The sequence below is a fragment of the Muscardinus avellanarius genome (genome assembly GCF_963383645.1).
Source record: "Muscardinus avellanarius genome assembly, chromosome: 3".
Classification (NCBI taxonomy): Eukaryota; Metazoa; Chordata; class Mammalia; order Rodentia; family Gliridae; genus Muscardinus; species Muscardinus avellanarius.
In genome coordinates this window covers 141592711-141618052 of record NC_137788.1, presented here as the reverse complement: position 1 = coordinate 141618052, position 25342 = coordinate 141592711, and the positions used below count along the sequence as shown (strand labels likewise).

Here is a 25342-nt window from a genome sequence, read left to right as displayed (position 1 = left end):
TAACAAGAGAATGTCTGGAGATGCTGCTAAACAGCAGGTTGGAAAAGGCTTGGGATGGCGTATAAGTCAAGGCCCCACCCTGGCCCTCTCTCTCCCTCCACCTGTCCCTGGGCTGGGTGCCAGACCTCTGCATATTTGACTGTCCCCAGTCATCTCCACGCCTCAAACCCTTCCCCATCTCGCAGACCACTATTCCACTTTTACAATGAGTTGTTCCAGGTCAAGTGACATTTCTGCTGTAAAGACAAACCTGATGTTCCAGGATGAATGGATCCTTTCCTCTTCTTCGCTCTTCTAATTCCGTGAACAGCTCGAGAATTCACCTGAAACCTAACTCTGCACACACATGGTGGGCTGAGGCTGTGGCCCTCTCCCAATGAATCTGCCGGGGGAAGGGACAGTTTGATATTCCATTTATCACTGCATCTGCCTTCGACTCAGTCCCCGCTGGACTCGAATCTGAGTGCTACAGAAGAGGAAGGAAGAGGGAAGGGATATTTTACTAAAAATCCGGGTTAAAAATTGGAAATAAATTAACCTCCTTCCCTGCATCTACCCATGACAAAGCAAAAGACAAAAGGGGAAAGCTGCTTCCCCGCCCCAGCCAGCAGCAGCTTTGGCGCTTCTCGGGCTCCAGTGAGTCAGCAGCAGCCTCGGCAGCAGCCTTGCCGGGTAGAGGCACAATGCCCACAGGACAGGGCAGTTCCGAGCAGGCGGAGAAGCAGCAGCAGAAAATGGCCAACGTCTGTGACAACTGGCCAGACTCTCTGGGAGGGAGAGGGTCAGTGAGGGCTATGTGTCCTGCAGAAAAGTGTGTTTAGGAGAGCACTGATTTCAGAGGATTTTCCGTGTTGGTGTTCGAGTGTCTCTTTCTTGCTCAGCTATGAGCTGCTTTTGTGGCAGAACATATAGTGTCCATTGGGCCCCAGCTTACCTGATGCTCTGTATTTGAGGACCTGAGGTCCCTCAGTGACCACGAGGGCCCCCCCCCCAAGCCCGGGTCGCTGTTCTGCGCTTACCTACTGTCACGACTGGGCAATGGGAACTAAGAGGCACCCAAATGAAACAGTCTTGGCCAAAACCATCACTCCTCTTCTTACTTTCCGGTCCCTGCATATAAGGTGCCCAAAGTGTCCAGGTGGCAGCTGTAGCTTACAGCTCAGGACGACCCTTGCTGAGTCATCTCGTGGCAGATTCTGCCTTTGGACCCAAAGATCTCCTAGCCCCTCAGAGGCCAGAGTCACAGCACCACATAAAGGGCTTTTTTGGAGACGTACGTGGCATCCTGAAAGATAAACCCCATCCCTGCTTCTGCTCCAGGCGGGCTCTCAGCAGGCCATTCTCATACCTACCAGGCCAGCCGCATCTAGATGATACAGTATCAGACTCGTTTAGGGAATTCTGGAATCATGGACTCGTTTCTGTACCTCCATAGCAGCAAATCAGGAGCCTGGTCTGATGCAATGTTATGTGAGATCGGGTGTTGGTAAACCAGATAATGAGACTGTAATGGTAAATCTGTAGTGATAATGATTATAATGATACAGTGCTGGTAGACTGTAGTGATACTCAGGTCCTGTAAGCGATGCCCAGAATATATGTCCATCCCTGTCAGGATGAGTTATGTTTCTTTCAGGGTAGAAGGATCTCAGTGCAGTGAACCTGCCCCCACAGGGCCAGGTGATGTCCTAGAAGAATGGTTCCATGTCGGAGGCTCATTCGGCAACAGCAGTAGCTAAGTCAGCCATGGTAGGTGGGAGCCCACGCTATTAGGCTTGTACTGTCTCCGTCTGCACCATGGTCGTTTTGTGCATGCGCCCCTGTTGCCAGCACTGGGTGGCTGGCCAGGACATTTTTTTTGGAGGGGGGGTGGTATTGGAGGTGGAACCCAGAGGCTTTCTACCTCCAGGCTATAGTCCCAGACCTATTTTCTATTTTATTTGGAAACAGGGTCTCACTAAGTCGCTGAGAGCCTCACTCAGTAGCTGAGGCTGGCTTCGAACCTGCGCGATCCTCCTGTCTCAGCCTCCCAAGCGCGGGGATTACAAGCGTGCGCCATCACGCCCGGCTTGGCCAGGACATCTTTGTCTTCTTGATCAGTTGGTGCCTCTTCCAAGCTGGATGCTCTGTGGCGGTGTTGACATGTGATGCACAGATCTCCAGACTTGTCTTCACTCCATTTGCCCAACCTCAGCCAGATCTCCTTGGGCTTGCTCTTCTAGCCTTTCTTCTTCCGGGTCACTGGCTCGTCGAGCAGGCCAATTCATCATGGCCCCAGAGATCCGCACATTGTAAGCTTGGGATGCTTCTCTGTTCACACAGAGTGGATAACCAAGATCACCTGATGAAGCTCTGACAGTTAAAAGGCTTCACCAGTGTCTCCCAAGGTTGCTCCGAGTGAGGCGAGCCCTCTGTCTTCAACTTGAACTCGTGTTCTGAGTGGACCCTCCGTAAGCCACATAGGGGATTTTGCCTCCTCTTGTCAGCTGGATGCACAAGATCCAGAAGTGTGAGCTGGGGTAGGGGTGGTGCCGCAGTGGTCTTGTGTCTGGGCTGCCAGCCCATGCAACTTGTTGGTGCCCTCTGGCCTTCCTTGTGCTCAATCCCAGATGGGCTGGTTCATCCTATGACAGTTTGTTGCCACCTGCCTGATGCTATGATTTGCTGGGTTTAACAGAACCCGGCTCATTATGAATATGCCAGCCATGTTATCATTTGGGGTCCTATAATCAGGCCCGGTAGTGTACCAGGAGTTTTGCTGGTTTTTAAAATTTGCTTATTTATCAAAAGACACAAATCTCTGCTGCAGATGGCATGGCCCTGCTTCCATACCGTGGGGACCTGTGTTGCGATTCTCCCAGTGGAGACTGCCATGAACTTTTCTACCACTAGCAACACTGTGGAAGCACAAATGGCCCGGGAAGAGGACTGCTGCCCTGCAGCCTACATCTACTTGTATCTACTATAAACCTTCTCTGCTCGGAGCTCCACTTGGAGATGGCAGCCTTTTGTGATCTGACTTTGTAAATTTTTTTTGTGTACGTGTGGTACTGGGGATGGAACCCCCTACCTCCAAGATACAGCTCCAGCCCTATTTTTTTAAATTCTTTATTTTGAAACAGGGTCTCACTGAGTTGCAAAGGGCCTCACTAAGTAGCTGAGCTGTCCCTGAACCGCGATCCTCCTGTCTCAGCCTCCCGAATGCTGGGATTAAAAGCATATGCCACAGCAGGGCGTGGTGGCACACACTTGTAATCCCCGGGTTTGGGAGGCAGAGATTGTGCAGGTTCGAAGCCAGTCTTGCTGGCTTAAGAGACCCTGTTTAAAAAAAAAAAAAAAAAAATATATATATATATATATATATATATATATATACTCCCAGACATACACACACACACACACACACACACACACACACACACACACACATGTCTGGAAGTATAGCCCGGAGGTAGAAGGGTTCCATCCCCAGTACCACCAAAACAAAAGGTAAAAAAAAGCATGCACCACCACACCTGGCTCCTTTTGTTATTTTTAAATTTAAAACAGGGTCCCTGGGCGTGGTGGCGCACGCTTGTAATCCCCGCGTTTGGGAGGCGGAGATAGGAGGATCGCGCTGGCTTAGGAGACCGTTTCCAAAGAAAAATGTAAAAATAGGTCTGGGAGTGTAGCCCAGAGGTAGAAGGGCTTCCAGGAACCCCAGTACCACCAAAATAATAATAAATAATAATAATAATAATAATAATAATAATAATTTAAAACAGGGTCTCACTAAGTTGCTAAAGGTCCCAGTAAGTTGCTGAGGCTGGCCTTGAACCTGCCATTTTCTGGTATCGGCTTCCCAAGTACTGTGATGACGAGTGTATGCCCATGCATGGCTGTGTGTGTGTGTTGGGGGTGCTGGGGACTGAATGCAGGGGCATCCTACCTCTGAGCTACACCTCAGCCCTGTGTTAATTTTCATTGTGAAACAGAGGTCTCACTAAGTTGCAGAGGACCTTGATCTCGCTGAGTTGCTGAGTGTTGGCCACAAAGCTGCGGTTCTCCTCTCTCAGCCTCCCAAGAACTAGGATTACAGGTATGTGCTACCACACCTGGCTCTTTTTTTTTTTTTTTTTTTTTTTTTTTTTTTGGTGCTGGGAATAGAACCTTCGGGCTACACTCCCAGACCTATTTTGTATTCTATTTGGAAACAGGGTCTCACTAAATTACTGAGAGCCTCACTGAGTAGCTGAGGCTGGCTTTGAACCTAAGCGATCCTCCTGTCTCAGCCTCCCAGGTACTGAGATTATAAGCCTGCACCACCACTCCCAACTTTCTTTCTTTCTTTCTTTCTTTCTTTCTTTCTTTCTTTCTTTCTTTCTTTAATGTTTATCTTGGCATGCCCCTGAGTCTGTACCCATAAACATCATATTGTTGTGCCAGGCCCCAGAAGATTTACAGGACTTATTTCCCACCCTCTGAAGAATACTGAACAGGCCAGAGCCAAGCCCTCTGATGCGCTAGCTACCTTTATCCCATCAGCCTACATTAGTGTGATGTCATCGATGTCAGATCAGTGTGATGTTCAGTATTGTGTCCAGATGGCCCAGGTCTCCTTGGACTGTGTTATGACAGATGCCAAAGGTTAATGTATCCTCAGGCAAAACTGTAAATGTATACTGTTGTCGGTTCGTCCATATAAACGCATACCATTTTTCTCATAGAAAAGAACCCCTTCACCAAGTCAACATCCACATAAAATGTTTTGGAAGGTAGCCGGTCGTGGTGGCGCATGCTTGTAATCCCAGCATTTGGGAGGCTAAGACAGGAGGATCCGAGCTCATGGGCAGCCTCAGCTACTTAGTGGGGCCCTTTGCAACTCAATGAGACCCTGCTTCAAAATAAAGAATAAAAAATAGGGCTGGGGGTGTAGCTCAGAGTTAGAATGCCCCTAGGTCCATCCCCAGTACCGCAAAAAAAAAAAAAAAAAAAGTATTGGAAGGTGGTGGGTACAGTGGTACAACCTGTAATCCCAATACTGGGAAGGCTGAGAAAGTGTCGCGCGCAGTGACGACTCTTACACGATCTTCCTCAAGCAGTTTTATTACCCCAGGTTCTTGTACAGTTACCATTCCTCTTTAATGCTCTCCCAACGCCCTCTCAGGTAAAAACAACATCAGTCTTCTATCCTCTCCCTCATCACTCCACCAACCCTCCTCCGTGGCACTCTACGTCTCTGCTGCAGCACACACCGGTCACAGTGGTGGCTTTGTGAACATGTCCGTCCCAGCTCGGAGCCCAGAGCAGTCCGCCAAGGAACCGCTCTTCCTGTCCACCAACCCTCTTAGCTCCTTCTCCTTCTTCCCGCTAGGGCATGCGCGCTTTTTAACCTTCTCCTGGGCGGGCAGGTGGTAGCACGAGGCGTTGCATCACTAATTATCCATAAGGCGCCTGATAGGGCTCACTGCGCAGGCTCAGGGCACCGCCAGCCTCGTGAGCCTCGTGACTTGGCTGCAAGCCCAGGCGCCATGTTGAGTCCACGCTGGCAACAAGCCTGGGTGCCACCTCGGTCCTGCCGAGTGGGCCCCAACATATCTCCCTTTTTGTTTTATTAAAATAAGGCTCGGGATCGTGCCTGTCTTAGGTTGCCGACCCTCAAGGACCATTCTTACCCGTCATTGGGAGAACAATAGCATGATTGTTTCCCTGTCTTAGGTTGAAAGGTCCCGGGGACGATCTTACCCGTCACTGACTACCGATCCAGCATACTGAGCCATACATGGGGAGATGAGCCAGCTTCAAGGGCTGCCAGAGCTTGCACCAATATGCGCTGTTGTTGCAGTGTGCGTTGTTGAGTTCGCCTGATATATCCAACCATGAAACATCATGCTACCACCAGCAAGAATGCCCAGAACGCCATGCCACCCCAGTCTTTTAAAAAACCCAATGTTCCGTGTATTAAGTCCATTCATTGTTGTACTGCGGCGACTTCTACGCGGGTAGAATTAATTGCAGCGATGGACGCTCATAGCTCAATCATGGTGTGTTCAAATTCACGGCTCCAAGTTCCTAGAAGCGTCTTGCTTAATTGACGAAACAAATTGCCTGCATGGGAGAAATTCTGATACTGCACATACGTTATACATATAGTCCAGATAATTGAGCTTGCTGAGCCATGCCAGCAGCCACATGTGAGGATAGAGCATTTATAGTGGTTGCAATAACTGCCACGGCCACAGAGGCCACAATTACAGCAATAAGAGCAGAAATTCCAAAGTCTCCAAGGGTGCATAGAAGCATAGTAGAAAGTCAGAAAACAGGTATCAATAAAACAACCTAAACTATCATTAACCAAGGTAAAGGAAGAGGGAAAGTAGAAATAATTCCCCAAAGATCTTAAAGAAAACAACTCATCTCTACGGTACCGAGCAGCAGTTTACAACTCTTACGTTAGGAACTAATCTTCTGACCTATCCTTTACACATTAGGCGCCTTTTCCAACTAACCTCAGGTGTCTTCCATCTATGGTGGCGGATTAGGAGAGGGAGTCGAATCAGGACCAGCCCGATTCTCTAACTTGCTTACACTAAAAAATATCCTCCTTAATGGAGCCCCCTTTGATCGGGGAAAATACAGCGCTGTCCCTCGCTTTTCCGCGAGCCTCGCTTATCCGCGAGCCTTATTTACTCCTATCTTGTCGAATCAGGACCAGCCCGATTCTCTAACTTGCTTACACTAAAAAATATCCTCCTTAATGGAGCCCCCTTTGATCGGGGAAAATATCCTCCTTAATGGAGCCCCCTTTGATCGGGGAAATAACTTGCTTACACTAAAAAATATCCTCCTTAATGGAGCCCCCTTTGATCGGGGAAAATACAGCGCTGTCCCTCGCTTTTCCGCGAGCCTCGCTTATCCGCGAGCCTTATTTACTAAATATCCTCCTTAATGGAGCCCCCTTTGATCGGGGAAAATATCCTCCTTAATGGAGCCCCCTTTGATCGGGGAAAATAACCCTCCGTAAACGGAGCCTCCTCCTCCCTTTTCGGAGTCAAGGAGTACTTACCAGCCAGCTGCCCTCCTTAATGGAGCCCCCTTTGATCGGGGAAAATAACCCTCCGTAAACGGAGCCTCCTCCTCCCTTTTCGGAGTCAAGGAGTACTTACCAGCCGGCTGCCCTGGACTGCCGAGGTTCTGATCGAAGCGAAGGTCCCCGTACGGGCCACCACTTGTCGCGCGCAGTGACGACTCTTACACGATCTTCCTCAAGCAGTTTTATTACCCCAGGTTCTTGTACAGTTACCATTCCTCTTTAATGCTCTCCCAACGCCCTCTCAGGTAAAAACAACATCAGTCTTCTATCCTCTCCCTCATCACTCCACCAACCCTCCTCCGTGGCACTCTACGTCTCTGCTGCAGCACACACCGGTCACAGTGGTGGCTTTGTGAACATGTCCGTCCCAGCTCGGAGCCCAGAGCAGTCCGCCAAGGAACCGCTCTTCCTGTCCACCAACCCTCTTAGCTCCTTCTCCTTCTTCCCGCTAGGGCATGCGCGCTTTTTAACCTTCTCCTGGGCGGGCAGGTGGTAGCACGAGGCGTTGCATCACTAATTATCCATAAGGCGCCTGATAGGGCTCACTGCGCAGGCTCAGGGCACCGCCAGCCTCGTGAGCCTCGTGACTTGGCTGCAAGCCCAGGCGCCATCTTGAGTCCACGCTGGCAACAAGCCTGGGTGCCACCTCGGTCCTGCCGAGTGGGCCCCAACAAGAAAGGACGATTACAGGTTGAAGGGCAGCCTAGGCAATTTAGTGAGGCCATGTAAAAAAAAAAAAAAAAGTGTGTGTGTGTGTGAACTGGAATTTAGCTCAGTGTTAGAGGGCCCCTAAATTCAATCTCTAGCACCACACACACATACACACACACACACACACACACACACACACACACACACATATATATATATATATATATATATATATATATATATACACACTGTGCACACATATACAATATGTACCAAAGGCAGCGTTTGCTGTTCTAGTAAAGATAGTGAAGATGTCAGGAACATAGTGGCTCCCATACAGCCTCCTAAGTACTAGGATTACAGGCCTGCACCACCATGCTTGGCCACCAGGGGCACTTTTAACAATTGACCCACCTTATGCTAAGGTGTATTCCAACTACCAGCAGTGATGGGGTATAAAGTGCCAGTCTAGCAGAGAGTAATATGGCTACTATTACTGTGTCTTATCATCTGCTTTCTCAGACCATGCCTACACTCCTGCTTCCCTTGGAAGCAAACTGTGACCAGTTTAGAGTACCTGGTGATTATTAAGGTGTGACATCCTTGGGATCTACACCGGTGTTAGGGCTGTAACAGGAGCAGAACTGGGCAGAGGGAGAATAGGCGAGCCTGAACAGTAATCTAATGGGACATGAATTATTCTGTTATTAAATTACAATATTAAATTACATTGTGAGGCCATGCTCGAAGAATATGTCTACATTAAGCTTGGTGTGGGGGCACATGCCTGTAATCCCAGTACTTGAGAGGCTGAGACAGGAGGATCACAGGTTTGCAGCCGGCCTCAGCTACTTAGTGAGTTCCTTTGCAACTTAGTGAGACACTGTTTCAAAATAAGAAAAAAGTAGGGCTGAGGGTGTAGCTCGGAGGTAGAATGGCCCTGGGTTCAATCCTCAGTACTGGAAAAAAATTCCAATAACACTTAAATTTATAAATTTTACTACATGTAAATTTCATTTCAATACAGTGCTGGGATTACAAGAAATGCGCCACCACGCCCGGCTGAAAAGGCAGTAATTTAACTATGAGTAATTATAAAGCTGTTGTAACACGTCTGCCTACTGACCTCTGCCCATCAGTGTTTCAGGACTCCATGAACAAGAACAGCTGCTTCACACCTAATTTAACACTCTTGCCCCTCTAGTTCTCAGCACCATCTCTCTGTCTGGCTCCAATCGCTCCTTCCCTAAGTGCTCCAGAAGTTCTGAACAGGAGGGAGGCCCTAGGATTTGCCTGGAAGCTCTGCTTGCACAGCCGGCTTTGGAAGCTGATGGAGCTTGGACGCCGGGGCGCTGCTTCTGGGTGGTCCTCACCTCTGCTCCATCGTGGGCCACCACACATGGGCTCATATTCCTAAAATCTGCTTTGGACTTCCCGTGCCCATGATTACTCTCAACAAGCAATGATTTTGCAAGACATCCTGTCTTTCCAAGTACAGTACATGAAAATGAACCTACCTTTTCAGCGATGTCTGCCAACACGACTTCTTTCTTTCTTTGTGCTAAGAATACCCACACGTGAGTCTGACGGCGCCGCATTAGATCCTCTTTTCAACAGATCTGCTGCTTTCCATTTGTTGTCATTTCACTGTTTGAAAATCATGACCGTGAAACCTCGAACATTTCTGGGTTATGCAAACAGCTTCCCTTGGTATATTTTTAATAATTACTACTCTTATTATTACCAGATGTTAAAATCCCAAAATGATAACACAATGACAGGCTTAAGGGTAAGATTATTGGAGCAAGAGAAACGTGGTGATTTTTGTGCTCTGAGAGATAGCAGGTGTGAGATTTGGGTTTCTATCCACTTTTTTTCTGTGTTTAGCTGAGATGTTTCACACAAGTGCCTCAGGCCCTCTGATCCTTACTCTTCCTTGGTGAAGAGGGAGGCTAATGCCTTCCTCATTGGGTTCGGGTGAGAAATGTATGGAATTCTATGTGTGTTAGTTATCTATTGCTGTATAGCGTGTTATCTACCAGAATTTAGAAACTTGAAATAACATTTGTTATCTCACCCAGTTTCTGAGAGTTCTGGCTCAAGGTCTCTCATGAGGTTAAATTCAAAGTAGTGGCCAGGAGCCAGGCACGGTGGCACACGCCTATAATCCTAGTACTTGGGAGGCGGAGACAGGAGGATTGAGGTTTAAGGCCAGCCTCAGCAATTTAGCCAGGCCCTCAGCAACTTAGTGAAACTCTATTTCAAAATAAACAATAAAGCCGGGCGTGGTGGCGCACGCTTATAATCCCCGCGCGCTTGGGAGGCAGAGACAGGAGGATCGCGCAGGTTCGAAGCCAGCCCCGCAGGCTGGCTTAGGAGACCCTGTTTCCAAAGAAAAATGTAAAAATAGGTCTGGGAGTGTAGCCCGGAGGTAGAAGGGCTTCCAGGAACCCCGGTACCACCAATATAAATAAATAATTAAATAAAAAAAATAAGCAATAAAAAGGGCTGGGAGCGTAGCTCAGAGGTAGAATGCCCTTGGTTTTAACCCTCAGTACCACAAAACAAAAAGTCTCTCCCGGGGTTTGGTCTCTGAATGGGATGGGAGGGTTTGCTTCCAAGTTCACTCAGGTGGCTCTTGGTCAGAAACTTTAGACCTCCCCGAATGGCTTCTCTCAAGGGAGGAGGCAGTGGGGAGAAGCTGCCGTCTTTTATTAACATAGCCTTAGTAGGGAGAGACCATCATAATCACCAGGTTCTGCCAATCATATTCATCAACGCTGGCACAAGGGAGGAGACAGCTACCCAGGTGAAAATAGCGGGGGTAGGCATCCCTCAGCGCCATCGTGGAAGCTGGTCAGCACCCATGTTTAAAGCGCCCAGCAGGGACACCTGGGCACCATTAAGCCAACAGCCATTTGCTGAGCACTTACTGTGGGTTGGGAGGGCCTCTTCTAGGCCCAGAAAGATAGATGGAGTATTTGCTCTCAAGGGTTTACATTCCAGAGGGTCATAGTAGGTGTTCCAGAAATGGAAGTTTTTTTCCCCCCCTATAACAAAGAAAAAAGCTTCAGAAAAGGAGTCCTTGGTAATTAAAGGTCCAGCCATGGTTCAAATGCTTGGGGAAGTGGGTGACCCCCTCCTCATTTCAAGTTTGGGGGCCATTTTGTTGTTGTTGTTTGTTTAGAATCTAAGAATTAGCCAAGCATGGTGGCATCCTATAATCCTAGGACTTGGGAGGCTGAGACAGGAGGATCCCAGGTTTGCAGCCAGCCTCAGTGAGATGTGTGAGGTCCTCTGCCACTTCGTGAGACCCTGGTTCAAAGTTTAGAAAAAGAATAATAATAAAATAGGGCTGGGAGTGTAGCTCAGAGGTAGACAACAAGAAGCTGAGAATCAACACGGAGGATCCCGGTGAAGTGATGGCAGCCATTGTAATAGTGAGAAAAGGTTACACTGGGTGTCCATGGTTGTGCCAGGGGCTTTACTATTTTCCAGTGTTCTTTCAGATGTCGGCTGCAGTCTCCTGAGTTCTCTATTTCTGTGTGAATGCAGCTAAGGTGAGAGCCCTCTCTGGCAAGGACCCATTAGCTTTGATAATTTTACTGATGCTTAATGTAATGTGATATAAATGTGGGTGTACCATATAAAAAGTGACCTTGAATTTAAAGCCTTCTAGAATGTACTTTGACTTCTCCCAGTTTGTCCCAATTAGTGAGATTTTACTTTCTTGATACTTTACTTGTGCTAAAATATTCATATTTCAGGCTCTTAGAGGAGACGTGTATGATTCATGGGATTAATGGCAAAGGAATTTGCCTACATTATCAAATGAGCCTTGCTTCTCACTAGCATCCATAATGCTTGAGTGAAGTTTGAGTTTGGTATATAAATATTGAAGTCTTATTCTGGGCTTAATAAAACATGCATACCTTTCCAATATACCCACGAACAGAAATGCACACCAGAACTTTCCCTAGTGCTGAAGAGCCTTGTAGGCATGTAAGAGGAGGTATCAGCCTGAACTCGGCTGCCTGGCTGTCTTTCCCTCTAATGGCCTCGGGTGGCCTTTCAGGGCCTGGAGGGCTTGTGGCTCAGGACCTCTCTGCCGAACTCGCAATCCTCTGCTGTGCTGTGATATGGGGGTGCAGGAGACAAAACACCATCTCTGCTCCCACAGACTTAATAAAAGACCTTGTCTTTTCCTCCTTGAGAAAGAGCAGGAATTATGTCTCCCTTGTTTATGGTTATAAGCTCAGAGCTTAGAAAAGGAACGTCATCCAGGCACAGTGGTGCACACCTATAATCCCAGTACTAGGAAAGCCACAGAAGGATCGAAGGTTCAAGGCCAGACTCAGCAACCTAATGAGACCCTGTTTCAAAATTTAAAAATAAATAAATAAATAGGGCTGGGTCTGTGGCTCAGAGGTAGAATGTTCCTGAGTTCAATTCCTAGTACTCCCCCCACCAAAAAAAGAAAGGGGAGAGTATCAAGGAATGTCCATTAGGATGTGTAATACCTTCCCTTTGAATGCCAGCATCATGTTTCTAATGCGTAGACTATGGCAAAGTGTAATTAAGATGCCTAATCAGTTGAGTCTGAGTTACTCAAAAAGGAGATTTTTCTGGTTGGGCGTGGTGGCACATACCTGTAATTCTAGTATTTGGGAGGCTGAAAGAGAAGGATGGTAGGTTTGTCACCAGCCTCAGCAATTTAGTTAGGCCCTCTGCAACTTAGTGAGACCTTGTTTCAAAATAAAGAATAAAAAATAGGTCTGGGGGTGTAGCTTGGAGGTAGCATGCCTCTGGGTTCAATCCTTAGTGCCGCTAGCGCGCACACACACACACACACACACACACACACACACACACACAAGCTACCTAATCATCATCTACTTTCCACTTAATTACTATCCAATCAAAAGTCTAATTTGGCCTTTTTAACCTGTTACATTAAATCTATCAGGTCCTGTTTTAGCATCAATCTGCCTGAATTATCAAAACTTCACGATGCACTTGAGTATCTAGTAGGGAAAACACATCGCTCTTCAGTTCCCGTTCTTTATGAACTGCCTACACTATTCCACACAGTTCTTCTTTCATCTTGTCCTTAGAATTTGCTCAGTTCCACTGGCATCTTAATTATATCAAACTAATTAATCATATTAAATTATAATTGACTCTATATTATAATTAACTATAATACATACTTAATTATATTAAATCAGTGCAACACTGATTTATATTTATACATTTATAGATTGATTGGGGCAGAAATGACTTCCCATAAGTTATACCAGACATGGCTTAGCACTCTTATGACTGTTAATACATTTGTTTTCTTTCACACGGTTCCAGGCAAGGTAGTTTTTCTTAGCCAGGCGTGATGGTGCACGTTTGTAATTTCAGTACTCTGGAGGCTGGGACAAGAGAACTGCAAGTTTGCAGCCAGCCTCAGTAACTTAGTGACATCCTGTTTCAAAACAAAAAAAAATAAAACAAAAAAGAAGGGCTGGAGGTGTACTTTGAGAGTAGAATGCGCCTGGGTTCAATCCCAGTTCAGAAAAACAGAAAGGCAGGCAGGCAGGCAGGTTTCCCAGGGTCTGGGGAGTTCTCCCCACACACTGCCTTCCCTGGCTGCCCTGCTGTCCTGGGTCTGGGGCTCCTTCCCCCTAGAGTGAAGGCCCCGGAGGCCAGGACCACTCCTCAAGAATCCTGTGGCCCCCTCTCCTGGCCCGCCACAAGCCCAGGCCTCCAGTAACGTTTAGTGGTACTTGGTGATGAGCCCACCGGCCATCAATCTCCTTCTGCACTTGCTCTTTACAAGCTGTGGGCGCCAGCATTCGGCTGAACGAGATCCCTACAACAAGACGAGCATTATTACTTGTTCTGAAGGTCTTTACAAGTGTAAGGCATGTCCAAGACAGCCATAAATAATTTATATTGTCCATAACTCAAGCTGATCAAAATAGACCTCATCGCGGTGATGCGGCAAAATCTGGTACAAGCGGCTTTTCTGCTGCCTCCAAACCAATTACACACTCGGAGGAGATGAAAATCTGACTGGATTCCCTCCCGCAGAGGACTAAGGCCCCATCCCCAACCACGCTAATCACAATCTGTCTGTGATTAGACATCAGATAATCCCATTGGACAAGAGGTGACATCCCAGGATCTATTATCTCGTGTTATTATCTATTTTTGGAATTTACTGGTAATTAGAACCTCCACAAAACGTTTTCCAGGGAAAGACAATTTGTTGTAGATTCTTAGATTCTTTTGAGAAACTGCTGCTTGATGGACTTTGGCTAGAACCAAACATTATGAAATTTACATTTCCTATTTTGTTGCAAGATGACTAGACAAAATGAAGTAAGAATCTATGGGATTGAACCCAGGAACATTCTACCTTTGAGTTATACCCCAGCCCATTTAAAGGGGTTTGTTTTTTTTTTTTTTTTTTTTTTTTTTTTTTTTTTTTGTCTTTTTGGAACCAGGGATCAAACCCAGAGCGCCACACCTGCAAAGCAAGTGCTTTACCACTGAGCTACATCCCGGCCCCTCCCCAACCCATTAAAGAAAAACATTTTGAAACAGGATCTCACTAAATTACTGAGGCTGGCCTTGAATGTGTGTTCCTACTGTCTCAACCTCCCAAAGGCTGGGATTACAGGTATAAGTCACCTTGCTCAGCCCACACATGCTTACTTTTTTATGACTATGTGTTGGAAAAAAATTAAAAACAGCCTTAAAAGACTTCAGAAGGACAGTAATTTAGCTAGCTGTGGTGGGACAGGCTTGTAATGTCAGTGCTTGGGAGGTTAAAACAGGAGGATGACAGTTTGAGACCAGCCTCAGCAATTTAGCAAGATCCTATTTCAAAATGAAGAGAGAGAAAGAGAGAGAGAGAGAGAGAGAGAGAGAGAGAGAGAGAGAGAGAGAGAGAGGGAGAGTCTGGAGTATAAGGTAGAATGCTCTGGGTTCAATCCCTAGTACCCTTTCAAACCAAAAAAAAAAAATTTTTTTTTAAAGACAGTAACTTTATGAAGAGACAGTATCATGCTTGAGACTGTATGATAAATCATTCCCTATTATTTTAGTGTAATAGAAGAAAGCATTCATGGGTAGAGAGGTGCTAACCAGCACCCTAGGCCCGCAAAACCTAAACCCACACACATCTGTGCGTGACAGGGGAGCTTAGTATAATATTCAGTTTTTTGCTGGTGAAATGAATTGAAAAGTAGACATCATAGCACTCAAGCCAAGCTGAGCTCTGACGGCTGCTGGTTCCTCTAGTTTGTCTTTTGGTACTGGGGATTGAACCCAGGGGCATTTACTTCCAAGCCACACTCCCAGCTTTAAATAATTTTTTTATTTTAATAATTTTGAAAGAGGATCTCGTTAAGTTGCTGAGGCTGGCCTCAAACCAGCAATCCTCTTGTCTCAGTTTCCCAAGTACTGGGATTACAGGTGTGCACCACTACACCTAGCAATAGTTCCTCTAATTAGAATGTAGAAGAACTGCTCAAGGCTCATGCAAGGACCCAGCCCCAGGCCGGCCGGCAAGCTGAGGAGCTCAGGGTCCCCCTTTCTTCTCCCCTCCCTTTCCTGCTCATTTTGCCCAGTACCTAGATCTCTGCAGGGGGGAGAGGTGCTTCTAGAAGAAAACAGCGCTGAAAGGCAGACCTCCAGAGGCTGCAGAACCAGCCGGGAAGAATGCCAGGGCCCTGCGCCAAAGTGCCCAGAACCACTCTGGCCGCGCTGAGCCGCCCCGTTGCTCCCCCTCCTGGAGAGACGGGGAAATGCAGCTTCCCCTAAAGCCAGCGGGCTCAGCGCCTCCAAAACCTTTTCCTCCCCCAAGATCCAGGCTCAGCCACTGTGCCCGGCTTCTCATGTGTGTGTGTTTTTTAAGGGGGGTTTAGGCCGGACATGGTGGTGCACGCTTGTAATCCCAGCATTTGGGAGGCTGAGACCGGAGGTTTGGGGTTCGCTGACCGCCTCAGCTACTGCTTTGCATTAGCAAAAATAAAGAATAAAAACATAAGGCTGGGGGGGGGGGTGTAGCTCGGAGGTAGAATGCCCCTGGGTTCTATCCCCAGTACCTCAAAAATAAAATAAAATAAAATAAAATAAAAGTGGGGGGGGGTTGTCTCCTCCTTCTATACTGACCCAGAAGGTCCTTTTATTCAGCTCTCACAGCTGGCAAGGAGAAGAGTGTTATAGAGAGGGCTTTGTGTGTTTTAATATAGAATGACTTCGCTAGGCATGGTGCTGCACGCCTGCAATCCCAGAACTTGGGAAGCTGAGACAGGAGGACCATAGGATGGAGGCCAGCCTTAGCAACTTAGCAAGATCATGTTTCAAAATAAAAAAGGGGCTGGGTACATATCTGGGAGGTAGAATGCCCTGGTTCAATCCCCAGTACAAATAACAAAAATAACAATAATAATAATAATATATTACATATAATAACACATACTATATATACATATATATATATATATATCACTCTAACACTGAACAATACTCATATTTAAAAATTTAATTTTGAGGCAGTCTTACTAGGTTGTCCAGGATAGACTCAAACTTGCAAACTTCCTGCCTGAGCCTCCTGAGTTGCTGGGCTTAAGGCATACACCACTGTGCCTGGCTTGAAATTCCTAATCGTTTCTGAGCAGGAGCTTTGCATTTTCATTTGGCAGTGGGATCTGCGAATTACGGCCAGTCCTGCTCAGGAGGTGTCAGGACACTTCAAGGAAACCTTATCTGATGGCTCAGCCCAAGGTCCGCCGGATCGCAGGTGAGGGTCCAGCCAGTGCCTGTGCGCACCTATTTGCTTGAAGGGAGTCTGGGTGGGGGCGCAGGCGCGGTGGAGGAGGGGGCAGGAAGTCAGGGGCTGGAAGCTGATCCTGACTTGCCAAGTTTCTTCCTCTCCCCAGGCCTTATTGCTTCTTTGAAATAAGGCAGTTGGGTGGGTCCCCAAAACTGTGCGCTCAGAAGCCTCTGGCAGAGGGAGACCTTTAGGAAGAAGATGGGAGACCAGTCCAGGGACCCAGGAGGACAGAGTCTGGGCCCTGGACAGTGGCAGGATCCCACCCACAGGCTCTGGCACAGCCGGAGAGTCCTGGTCCACAGGCACCCTGGCTTCCACTCCATCTGGTCACTTATATTTGGGGCAGCAGGTCACTGTCCCTGTTTCCTTTCTGATATTCACAGTGAGGATTGATCCTCCTGCGGTTGGCACCGGCTTCCTCTGTGTTGGATGGTGATGGTGCCCTTACTCCCTTTGTATGGTGTGCTGATCCCATAAGCAAGCCCTCCAGGTCGAGAGCCTCATTCAAAAACCCCAGCTTTACCAGCTCTGGAAATCGGCACAAATGACTTAATCTCTGCAAGCCACGGTTTCCTCTGCCCTGCAGTAGGGATAATTGTACTAAAATAACCCTCCGCAGAGTTGTTGTGAGGATAAGGATAGTCATATGTAGACACACATGCAAGAGCCTAGCATGTTGTCTTTATGATGGTGGCACTGGGGTGCAAGAGAGACCCCACGTCGGTGGATCCATGAAGATAGGACACACAGTCTCCCGAGTGGGTGATAATAAGGAGCCTGACGAGGTGTGCCCGCGTGTGCGTGGATGCGGGGCTGGCAGAAGCCGCCTGGGTCCCCGGCTGGGGTCTGTGGGTGCCTGTGACTTCTCTGCAATGCCAGTCCGGGAAGGTGTGACCAGCTATCTTGATTTGGTTTCCTATCTGTCAAACAAGAGGAAATCTCCGAAGGCTCTTGAGGGGAGGGTTGACCAAGGAAACAGATAATAAACCAGCTGGTTTTGATGACAGTTGGTGGTTCCCTCCCAGCCCGGGGCCCTCTCAGGGCAGGAGCAGCCATCACCGTGGTACCAATGACCACCTGCTCCTCTGTTCTTTCTCAAGGTTCTTCACACAGCAAGTCTGTCTTTGGGGGAAATTGCGAACAGTTGCAGTGACGAATGAGGAAGGTTCGGAGGTGCATGCTCATGATCCAAGTATTTGGGATGCTGAGACAAAAGAATTGCAGGTTCTAGGTCAGCCTCAGTGACTCGATGAGACCCTGCTTCAGTATAAAAACATAAATAAAACGGGTTGAGGATGTAGCCCAGTGACAAAGCATCTCTGGGCTTAACCGCCATCCCCCTTCCAGACAGAACCCAGGAAGACTTTCTTCTGGATGAATTTCTCTTGGAAAGATTTCTTTCTTTCTTTTTGGTGGTGGTATTAGGAATTGTAGCCAGGGGCATTTTCCCTATGAGAACCAGGCCCATTTTTTTCCCCCTTTATTTTGAAACAGGGTCTCACTAAGTCGTGGAGGGCCTCACAAGTTTCTGAGGCTGGCTGTGATCCTCCTTATTTTGAAATAAGGTCTTAAGTTGCCAAGGCTGTCCTCAAACCTGTGATCCTCCAATCTCAGCCTCCAAAGCACTGGGATTACATGGGTGCGCCACCACGCTAGGCAAATATTCTTCTTGGGCTGGTTTCCCTCGCCCACCCCCCTCCTCCCTGGTAGAGTCTCAGAGGACCAGCTTTCCTGCTTAGGCAGTTCTCTAAGAAGGAAAGGGTTAAAGGTTGAGCCTAAGGGTTCTTCTGGGAGCTGCTCCCTCCTGCCACCCCTGAATTATTGATTCCTTCCTTGCTCCTGGCAGGGTGAGCAGGACCTGAGGGATGGTGGGAGTCTGGCCCGGCCCAGGGACCCCCAGAGGGCGAGGCCAACAGGCTAGGCGCACCTCCTCCCTCCACACCCAAGCAAACACAGCCGGGGCGACCCTCCCACTCCGGGCTAGGAACCCGCAGGCACAGACATCCCGTGAACACACACACACACACACACACACACACACACACACACACACACACACACACACACACTCCTCCTCACCCTGACTCACGCTGGCGCCACCCACAGGAAAGAGGCTCCCGACACAAACACAGACGTCGACCGCCACAGTCAGCGCGCCCTGGGCTTAGGGTGTGCCAGGATCATCCCGAGGCTTCGCTGTATCTTAGCGTGTACACGGCAGACAGAGATCGCTGCTACCGCCCCCCAGCCCGCGTTACAGGAGGCGGCGGCGGAGGGAGTTAAACCGCGTGGCCTGAGCTCCCGCAGGGGACAGACCCGCAGTCTCCTTCTCTCCCCCTTTTATTTGCACGGAAACTTTCGCGCAAACGCTCCCGCGACCCTCCCCGCACGCGGCCAGGGCGAAAGCTGTTGGGGACGCTAGAGCCCAAAGACGCAAAAGAAAAAATAGCTGGTCAGCAGAGCGGTCGGTGGGCTGTCACCCAGAACCGGCCGGTGGGAGGACGGCCGAGCCGCCCCGGAGCCCCCGGCCCGGTCGGAGCCGCCTGCGCTCCGGGGCCGCGCGCCGGGCCCGGGTCCCGGACCCCGCACCGCGCCCCGCCCAGGCCGGCGCCGAGTCCGCGGTACGCCTCGTAATGGGAAAAGAACAGACACCACGGTCGGATGAATGTTATTTATAATTCATGGGCCGGTCTTTGAACCCTTTCAAACAAAACCCACAGCGAGTTTTTTTTTTTTTTTTTGGGTGGGGGTAGGACGAAGGAAAATAAAATGTCTGGACTCTGTTCAGAAGTCGCGGATTTTCTAAGGACTGACAAGTCACTGCGCAGATAGTAAATTACCCCGCGCGCCACATTTGTTTCTGATTATTTGCGTTGCAGTTCGTTTGTGAAATAAAACAGAATTTGTAAAGAAGAAAGAGGAGGAGGAGGAAAAAGAGGAGGAAAAGAAAAAGAATAAAAGAAGAGGAAGAAGACGAAGACGACGAAGAAGAAAGCTTATTCTGGAAGTTGAGTGCACATTGGACCCCAGCTGTGTTTCTAGGAGTTTTGCAGTTTGAGTGGGAAAAGGATGGGGAAGAGGAATAGGTATGAAATTAAAAACAAAATAAAAAGCAAAATGACGAGGAAACGAGGAAAAAGACAAAGCGGAGGAGGAGACGGAGCAGGAAGAGGACCCGAAGCATCCTCCACGCGAGGAACGCACTGGGCGGCCGCCCCCCAGGACCTGCCTCTGCCTCCGCGCTCCCACCTCCAACCCGTTTCCTACCGGCGGCGCGAGGGGGAGTCTCCCGGAGTTTACCGGACCCAGGCCTCCTCCCTGGCCGGCCTCCCTAGCTGGGACCCTGAGGACAAAGGCACGCGAGAGGAGAAAGGTGGTCAGCTAAGACGAGGATGGTCACGTCCCAAAGAATCGCTCCCCCACCCCAGCTCTCTCCTCTTGAGAAGGGAATTTTTTTTTTTTTAATGTATAAAAGAAAGGTGCAGATTTTGAAGGCGAGCCGTGCCCCAGGTACCCAGAGGTAACCATCACCCGGCTCGGGCGCCACTGGGGAAACCGCCCCTCGTGTCCAGGAGGAAGCGCGGAGCCGCCGCCGCCGCAGAGCCAGCTCGGTGCAGACGCAGGGTCCGGCCGGGATGGCCGGGCGGCCGGCGGGGATGCCCGGAGGCTTCGGGGGGAGGGGGCTGCGCTCCATTGTTCCCTGCAGCCAATTGGAGTTGGCCCACTCCTTCCCAGCCAATCTCCCTCCACGCCCGCCCCCACCCCACCCAGCGGCCCCGCGGTCCCCAGCCCCCCCACCCCGCCCCCGCGGCTCCGGGGGGCTGGTGACGCCGCAGGTCCCGCCCCCAGCCCGGCCGGGGAGTGCGTGCTGACGTCATGCTGCGTGCGGGCCGGTGCGGACTCGCGCCTCCAAGTCCGCGGGGCAGGAGGAGTTAGTGGCCGAGAGCGAGGCGGGCGCGACCCTCGTCCTCCGACCCCGGTCGCACTCGTGGCGCGCACATCTCTTTCTGCATGGTGGATATTATTTTTCACTATCCTTTTCTGGGTGCTATGGGGGATCACTCCAAGAGTAAGTCTTTGTGCGTGCGGGTGTGTGTGCGTGTGCTTTCTGTGCAGCGTGGCTAATGCAGAAGATGTGTGGTGGATTCTACAAGTGGCCCGCGTTTGACAGCAGCTCCCCTGGAGCCCTGCCCCGGCGTCGTGCATCTAGATACTGTTTCCCCAGCCGTCTAGGCTGGCCTCGGCTCGTGAGCCCTGCTTCTGTCTTGCGCTCGGCCCGTTAGGGTTGATTCAGGGGTGTGGGTTTGTTTGCTCTTTCAAAGCCACGGAGATTTCTCTCGCTGGGGCTGAGATATTTAAAGAAATGCCCAGGAGGATGAGCGGCTCCCCGGAAAGCCGGCGTCGCTGCCAGCGGGCAGCCGGCGGGGACATCGCTGTCCAGCTCCGCTGCCCGGGCCACCTGGTGCCGAACCCTGGCTTTTTCGTCCCGGCACCTTAGCGCTGAGTTACACGACAGACCCACGCCACGACTGTGTCCAGTGAACGGCACCGCAAAAGTGCCCGGAGGGCGAGACGAAACGCCTCCACGAAGCCCAAAGATTGGGGGTTTTATTTATTTATTTACTTTATCTTTTCGTCTCCAGTTTCCCGCACCCTTTAGAAAGCACGTTCCCCTCCGCACCCCTCGGGGGGGAGCCGCCGTTCTTGAAGGAGAGGGCTGGGCTGGGCTGGGCTGGGCCGGCGGGGTCGGGCCGCAGGCCTGACGCGGCCCCGCGCTTCCCCGGCAGAGAAGCCCGGGACGGCCATGTGCGCGGGCTGCGGGAGCCAGATCCACGACCAGTTCCTCCTGCGCGTGTCGCCCGACCTGGAGTGGCACGCCGCCTGCCTCAAGTGCGCCGAGTGCAGCCAGCACCTGGACGAGACGTGCACGTGCTTCGTGCGGGACGGGAAGACCTACTGCAAGCGGGACTACGTGCGGTGAGGCGCGCGGGCGCGCGGGCCGGGCGGGCGGGAGACCCCCGCGGGCGGCCCCCGCCCCTGACCGCCGCCCGCGCCCGCAGGCTCTTCGGCATCAAGTGCGCCAAGTGCCAGGTGGGCTTCAGCAGCAGCGACCTGGTGATGCGGGCGCGGGACAGCGTGTACCACATCGAGTGCTTCCGCTGCTCCGTGTGCAGCCGCCAGCTGCTGCCCGGGGACGAGTTCTCGCTGCGGGAGCACGAGCTGCTCTGCCGCGCCGACCACGGCCTGCTGCTGGAGCGCGCGGCCGCCGGCAGCCCGCAGAGCCCCGGGCCGCTCCCCGGCGCCCGCGGCCTGCCTCTGCCAGGTGAGCCGCGCCGGGGCGCCCGGAGGTGTCCTCCGGCGTGGGGGCCTCGGGCGCGCGGGGGGCGCCGCGAGCGGCGCGCACCCGGCCGTGTGCAGAGCCGGGCTCCCCGAGGCGGGGAGTGCGTGGGACGCGGTGGTGGAGCCCGGGAGGCGAGGACCGCGGGGAGGGAGTCTCGGGCGCTGCCTGCCTGGGGGGCGTGCGCTGGGAATTTTTTCCAGGAATACATGTTATTGTCTGGGAGGAGACAGGTTTGCCTGGGGGCGTGTGTAAGCGACCCAGCTCCCTGCGGGGAGCCGAGCAGGCCCTGGTCCGGGAGCCCCCGGAGCTCGCCGTGCCCGCCCGGAGCTGTCTGTATTGTGTGCTGAGTCCCAGTTTGATGCACCGCGTGGGCTAATGGCCCTCGGTGGGGAGGCGTATAAAGACCTTGAACTCTTGAATCAAAGAAGATGCTCGCTAGGATGTCCTGGGCCTCAAGGGGCGGCCCGAGCCGGGAGCTGGGGTGAGCGGAGGCGGCAGAGAGAGCGTGAGAAACGGGGGCCGCAGCCCCGAGCTCCGGAGCGGGCTGGGCCCCTGGGTGCCGTGAGCCTGCAGCCCCCCACCCCGGATCTCCACGTCCTCTCTCCAGAGCAAGGAGGTTGTGCTGAAGGGGCGATTTGTAAATATTTATGCAGACCTAAGAACGCCTCAGAGGGGTCGCTCTCATCCCAAAGCTGCCGCACAGAGCCCTGGGTGTGCAGACCAGCTTCGCGAGGGGTGTGCAGCCGAGGGGCGCCGGGCCCGCACCCCGGGCGGGGATCCGGGGGGCGCTCCTTTGTTGCGGGCCGCGGGCCGCAGGGAGGAGAGTGTGGGCCGCGCTAACCTGGAGCCTTGGGCGAGGAGACCCGGGAAGCGAGGCCCCCGCGCCGGCCGAGGGAGCTGCCCCCGGCCCTGGAGGCCGCCGCGCGCCCGGGCCGGGTCTGTCGGAACCGGCCTGAGCGAGGGTTTCGGGAAAGCTCAGCTCAGGGACGGGTCCTCGGCGGCGCCTCCCCGCTCCAGAGTCCCGGGCGCCCCTCCCTCCTCTCCCTCCGAAACTCCGATTTGGTTCCGAGGGCTAGGCCAGCCCCGCCGGCCCGAGCGGCCCTCGGAGGCCCGGGTGGTGTTGAGAGCGGCCCGCGCGGCGGGATGGCCGCCCAGGCGCCCGGAGAGCGCAGGGCTCCCTCGGGATGGCCGCCCAGGCGCCGGGAGGGAGAGGACGACGGGACGGAGCGAACGGAGCAAAAGGGAAACGGAATCGCCTGGGGGGGGGGCTGGCCTCCGCGCCCCCGCGGCCCCGGCCCACCCGCGCCCGCCCTGTCCCGCAGACCCCGGGCCCGGCCGGCAGCCCGCGCTGCGCCCGCACGTGCACAAGCAGGCGGAGAAGACGACCCGCGTGCGCACGGTGCTCAACGAGAAGCAGCTGCACACGCTGCGGACCTGCTACGCCGCCAACCCGCGGCCCGACGCGCTCATGAAGGAGCAGCTGGTGGAGATGACCGGCCTGAGCCCGCGCGTCATCCGCGTCTGGTTCCAGAACAAGCGCTGCAAGGACAAGAAGAAGTCCATCCTCATGAAGCAGCTGCAGCAGCAGCAGCAGCACAGCGACAAGACGGTGAGGGCGCGCGGGGCCCGGGCGGGCTGCGTCTGGGGCCCGGGGGAGAGGGGCCGGCGCGGGCCGGCGGGGTCTTGGTGCCGTCCGAGCAGCGGGACTTGCCCGGGCCTTGGGCGTCCCGGTCGGCGCGTCTGCGGTGCGCAGGGCCTGGCTCCTGGGCGCAGCGCGAGCCCGGGTGCCATGTTGTGTTCGGAGCCCCAAAGTCCGTCTGGCGGGCGGTGTCTGTCCCGCGTGGCTCGGTTGGGGCGCGTTTCCTGCGCGTAGCTACAGCGGGTGGGAGCCGGCTTCCCCCCCCCCCAGCCCGTGGGTTGGCTTCCAGCACGGATTCACGGCAGGAATGTGGGCCCCGGGTGTTCCCAGCCGGGTAGGAGTGCTCTTCCGTGCGCGCTGGGGGTGTGAGCCTCCCCCAGGCCAACGCAGGCCCCAGTGAGGCCCGCGGAGCCAGGCGCCCCATCCCATCCCCGAGGCGAGGCCTGGCGGGCGCGCCCTGAGCCTGGCTCGCCTTGCAGAGCCTCCAGGGCCTGACCGGGACGCCCCTGGTGGCCGGCAGCCCCATCCGCCACGAGAGCGCCGTGCAGGGCAGCGCCGTCGAGGTGCAGACGTACCAGCCGCCCTGGAAGGCGCTGAGCGAGTTCGCGCTGCAGAGCGACCTGGACCAGCCGGCCTTCCAGCAGCTGGTGAGGGCGGCCCGGCCGGGACCCCCGGGGTGGGGGTTGAGCCCCTCGGCCGGCCGGGCGGGAAGGGGCGTCCAGGAGGAGCGCGGCGGGTTCCGCGGTCTCACCCTAGCCCCCAAGGCGCCCCGGACCTGGACTCCCGAAGTGGAGGCGCCCCCGCCCTAGTCCCCCCAATTCCCGGGGACCGGCCTCCCCACACCAGTTTCTCAGCTGCTTCTTGTTGATGTCTCTGCCGCCCCAGGTCTCTTTCTCCGAGTCCGGCTCCCTCGGCAACTCCTCGGGCAGCGACGTGACCTCCCTGTCCTCGCAGCTCCCAGACACCCCCAACAGCATGGTGCCGAGCCCCGTGGAGACGTGAGGGGACCCCTCCCTGCAGCCCGCGGACCTCGCATGCTCCCTGCATGAGACTCACCCATGCTCAGGCATTCCAGCTCTGAAAACTCTCTGGCCTTTGTAATTATTATTATTATTTGAAGAGAGAGAGAGAAAGAGAGAGGACCGAGGAACACCGGTCTGGACCGCCAAAAGCGCCAGGGCGCAGCCTGCTTTCGCCAAGACTGGAGACCCCTGCTCCGAGGACTATTTTTTTTCCAAAGCCAGAATTTGGGATTTCCTAGGGTTAGCCCTGCCCGCCCCTCTCCGCGCCACCACTCTGCCTCTCTCCGCGGAGAGCGCGGGCCCTCGGAGCCGGCGCCCTCCCCGCCCAGCCGGGAAGAGGACGGGGATGGCCCGAAGGAGCCAGCGCTCAACCCCAAAGCGCATGATTGCTGGAAAACATAGAAAGGAGACTTTTCTTTACAATGTTTTAAATTATCAGTCGACGGAGGACAGAGTGTGTGAGCCTTTGCCGAACAAACGTAAGTTATTGTTATTTATTGCGAGAACAGCCAGTTCATAGTGGGACGAGTATTTTGATCTTAATAAAAACAATAGCCCGATGCCACGCTGCTCCTGTGTGCTGTGGGCGCCATGGGAGGCTGGGCGAACGTAGGTTCAAGGTTTTAGGTGGTTTTCACCAAAGTCACGCAGGGTCAGCGGGCCGGTGCGGCGCGGACTTCGCGCCTCGCTCCTCGCAGGTCCGCGTGCTTCCGCGTCGTCCAGGCGGGCCGGGATTGGGCGGTGCCCCGAAGGGGCAGGGAGGGCCAGGATTGGGCGGCGCGGG

General features: G+C 52.7%; 1 protein-coding gene across 1 annotated transcript; it reads left to right on the top strand.

Moving 5' to 3' along the window:
• Positions 1–20567: 20567 nt before the first annotated feature.
• On the top strand, positions 20568–24538 carry ISL2 (ISL LIM homeobox 2; the record flags this gene model as incomplete). Its single annotated transcript, XM_080690883.1, has 6 exons — positions 20568–20625; positions 21344–21533; positions 21617–21879; positions 23220–23506; positions 24016–24183; positions 24422–24538. 6 exons carry the CDS (start codon positions 20568–20570, stop codon positions 24536–24538), a joined length of 1083 nt encoding a protein of 360 aa, XP_080547009.1.
• Positions 24539–25342: the final 804 nt, after the last annotated feature.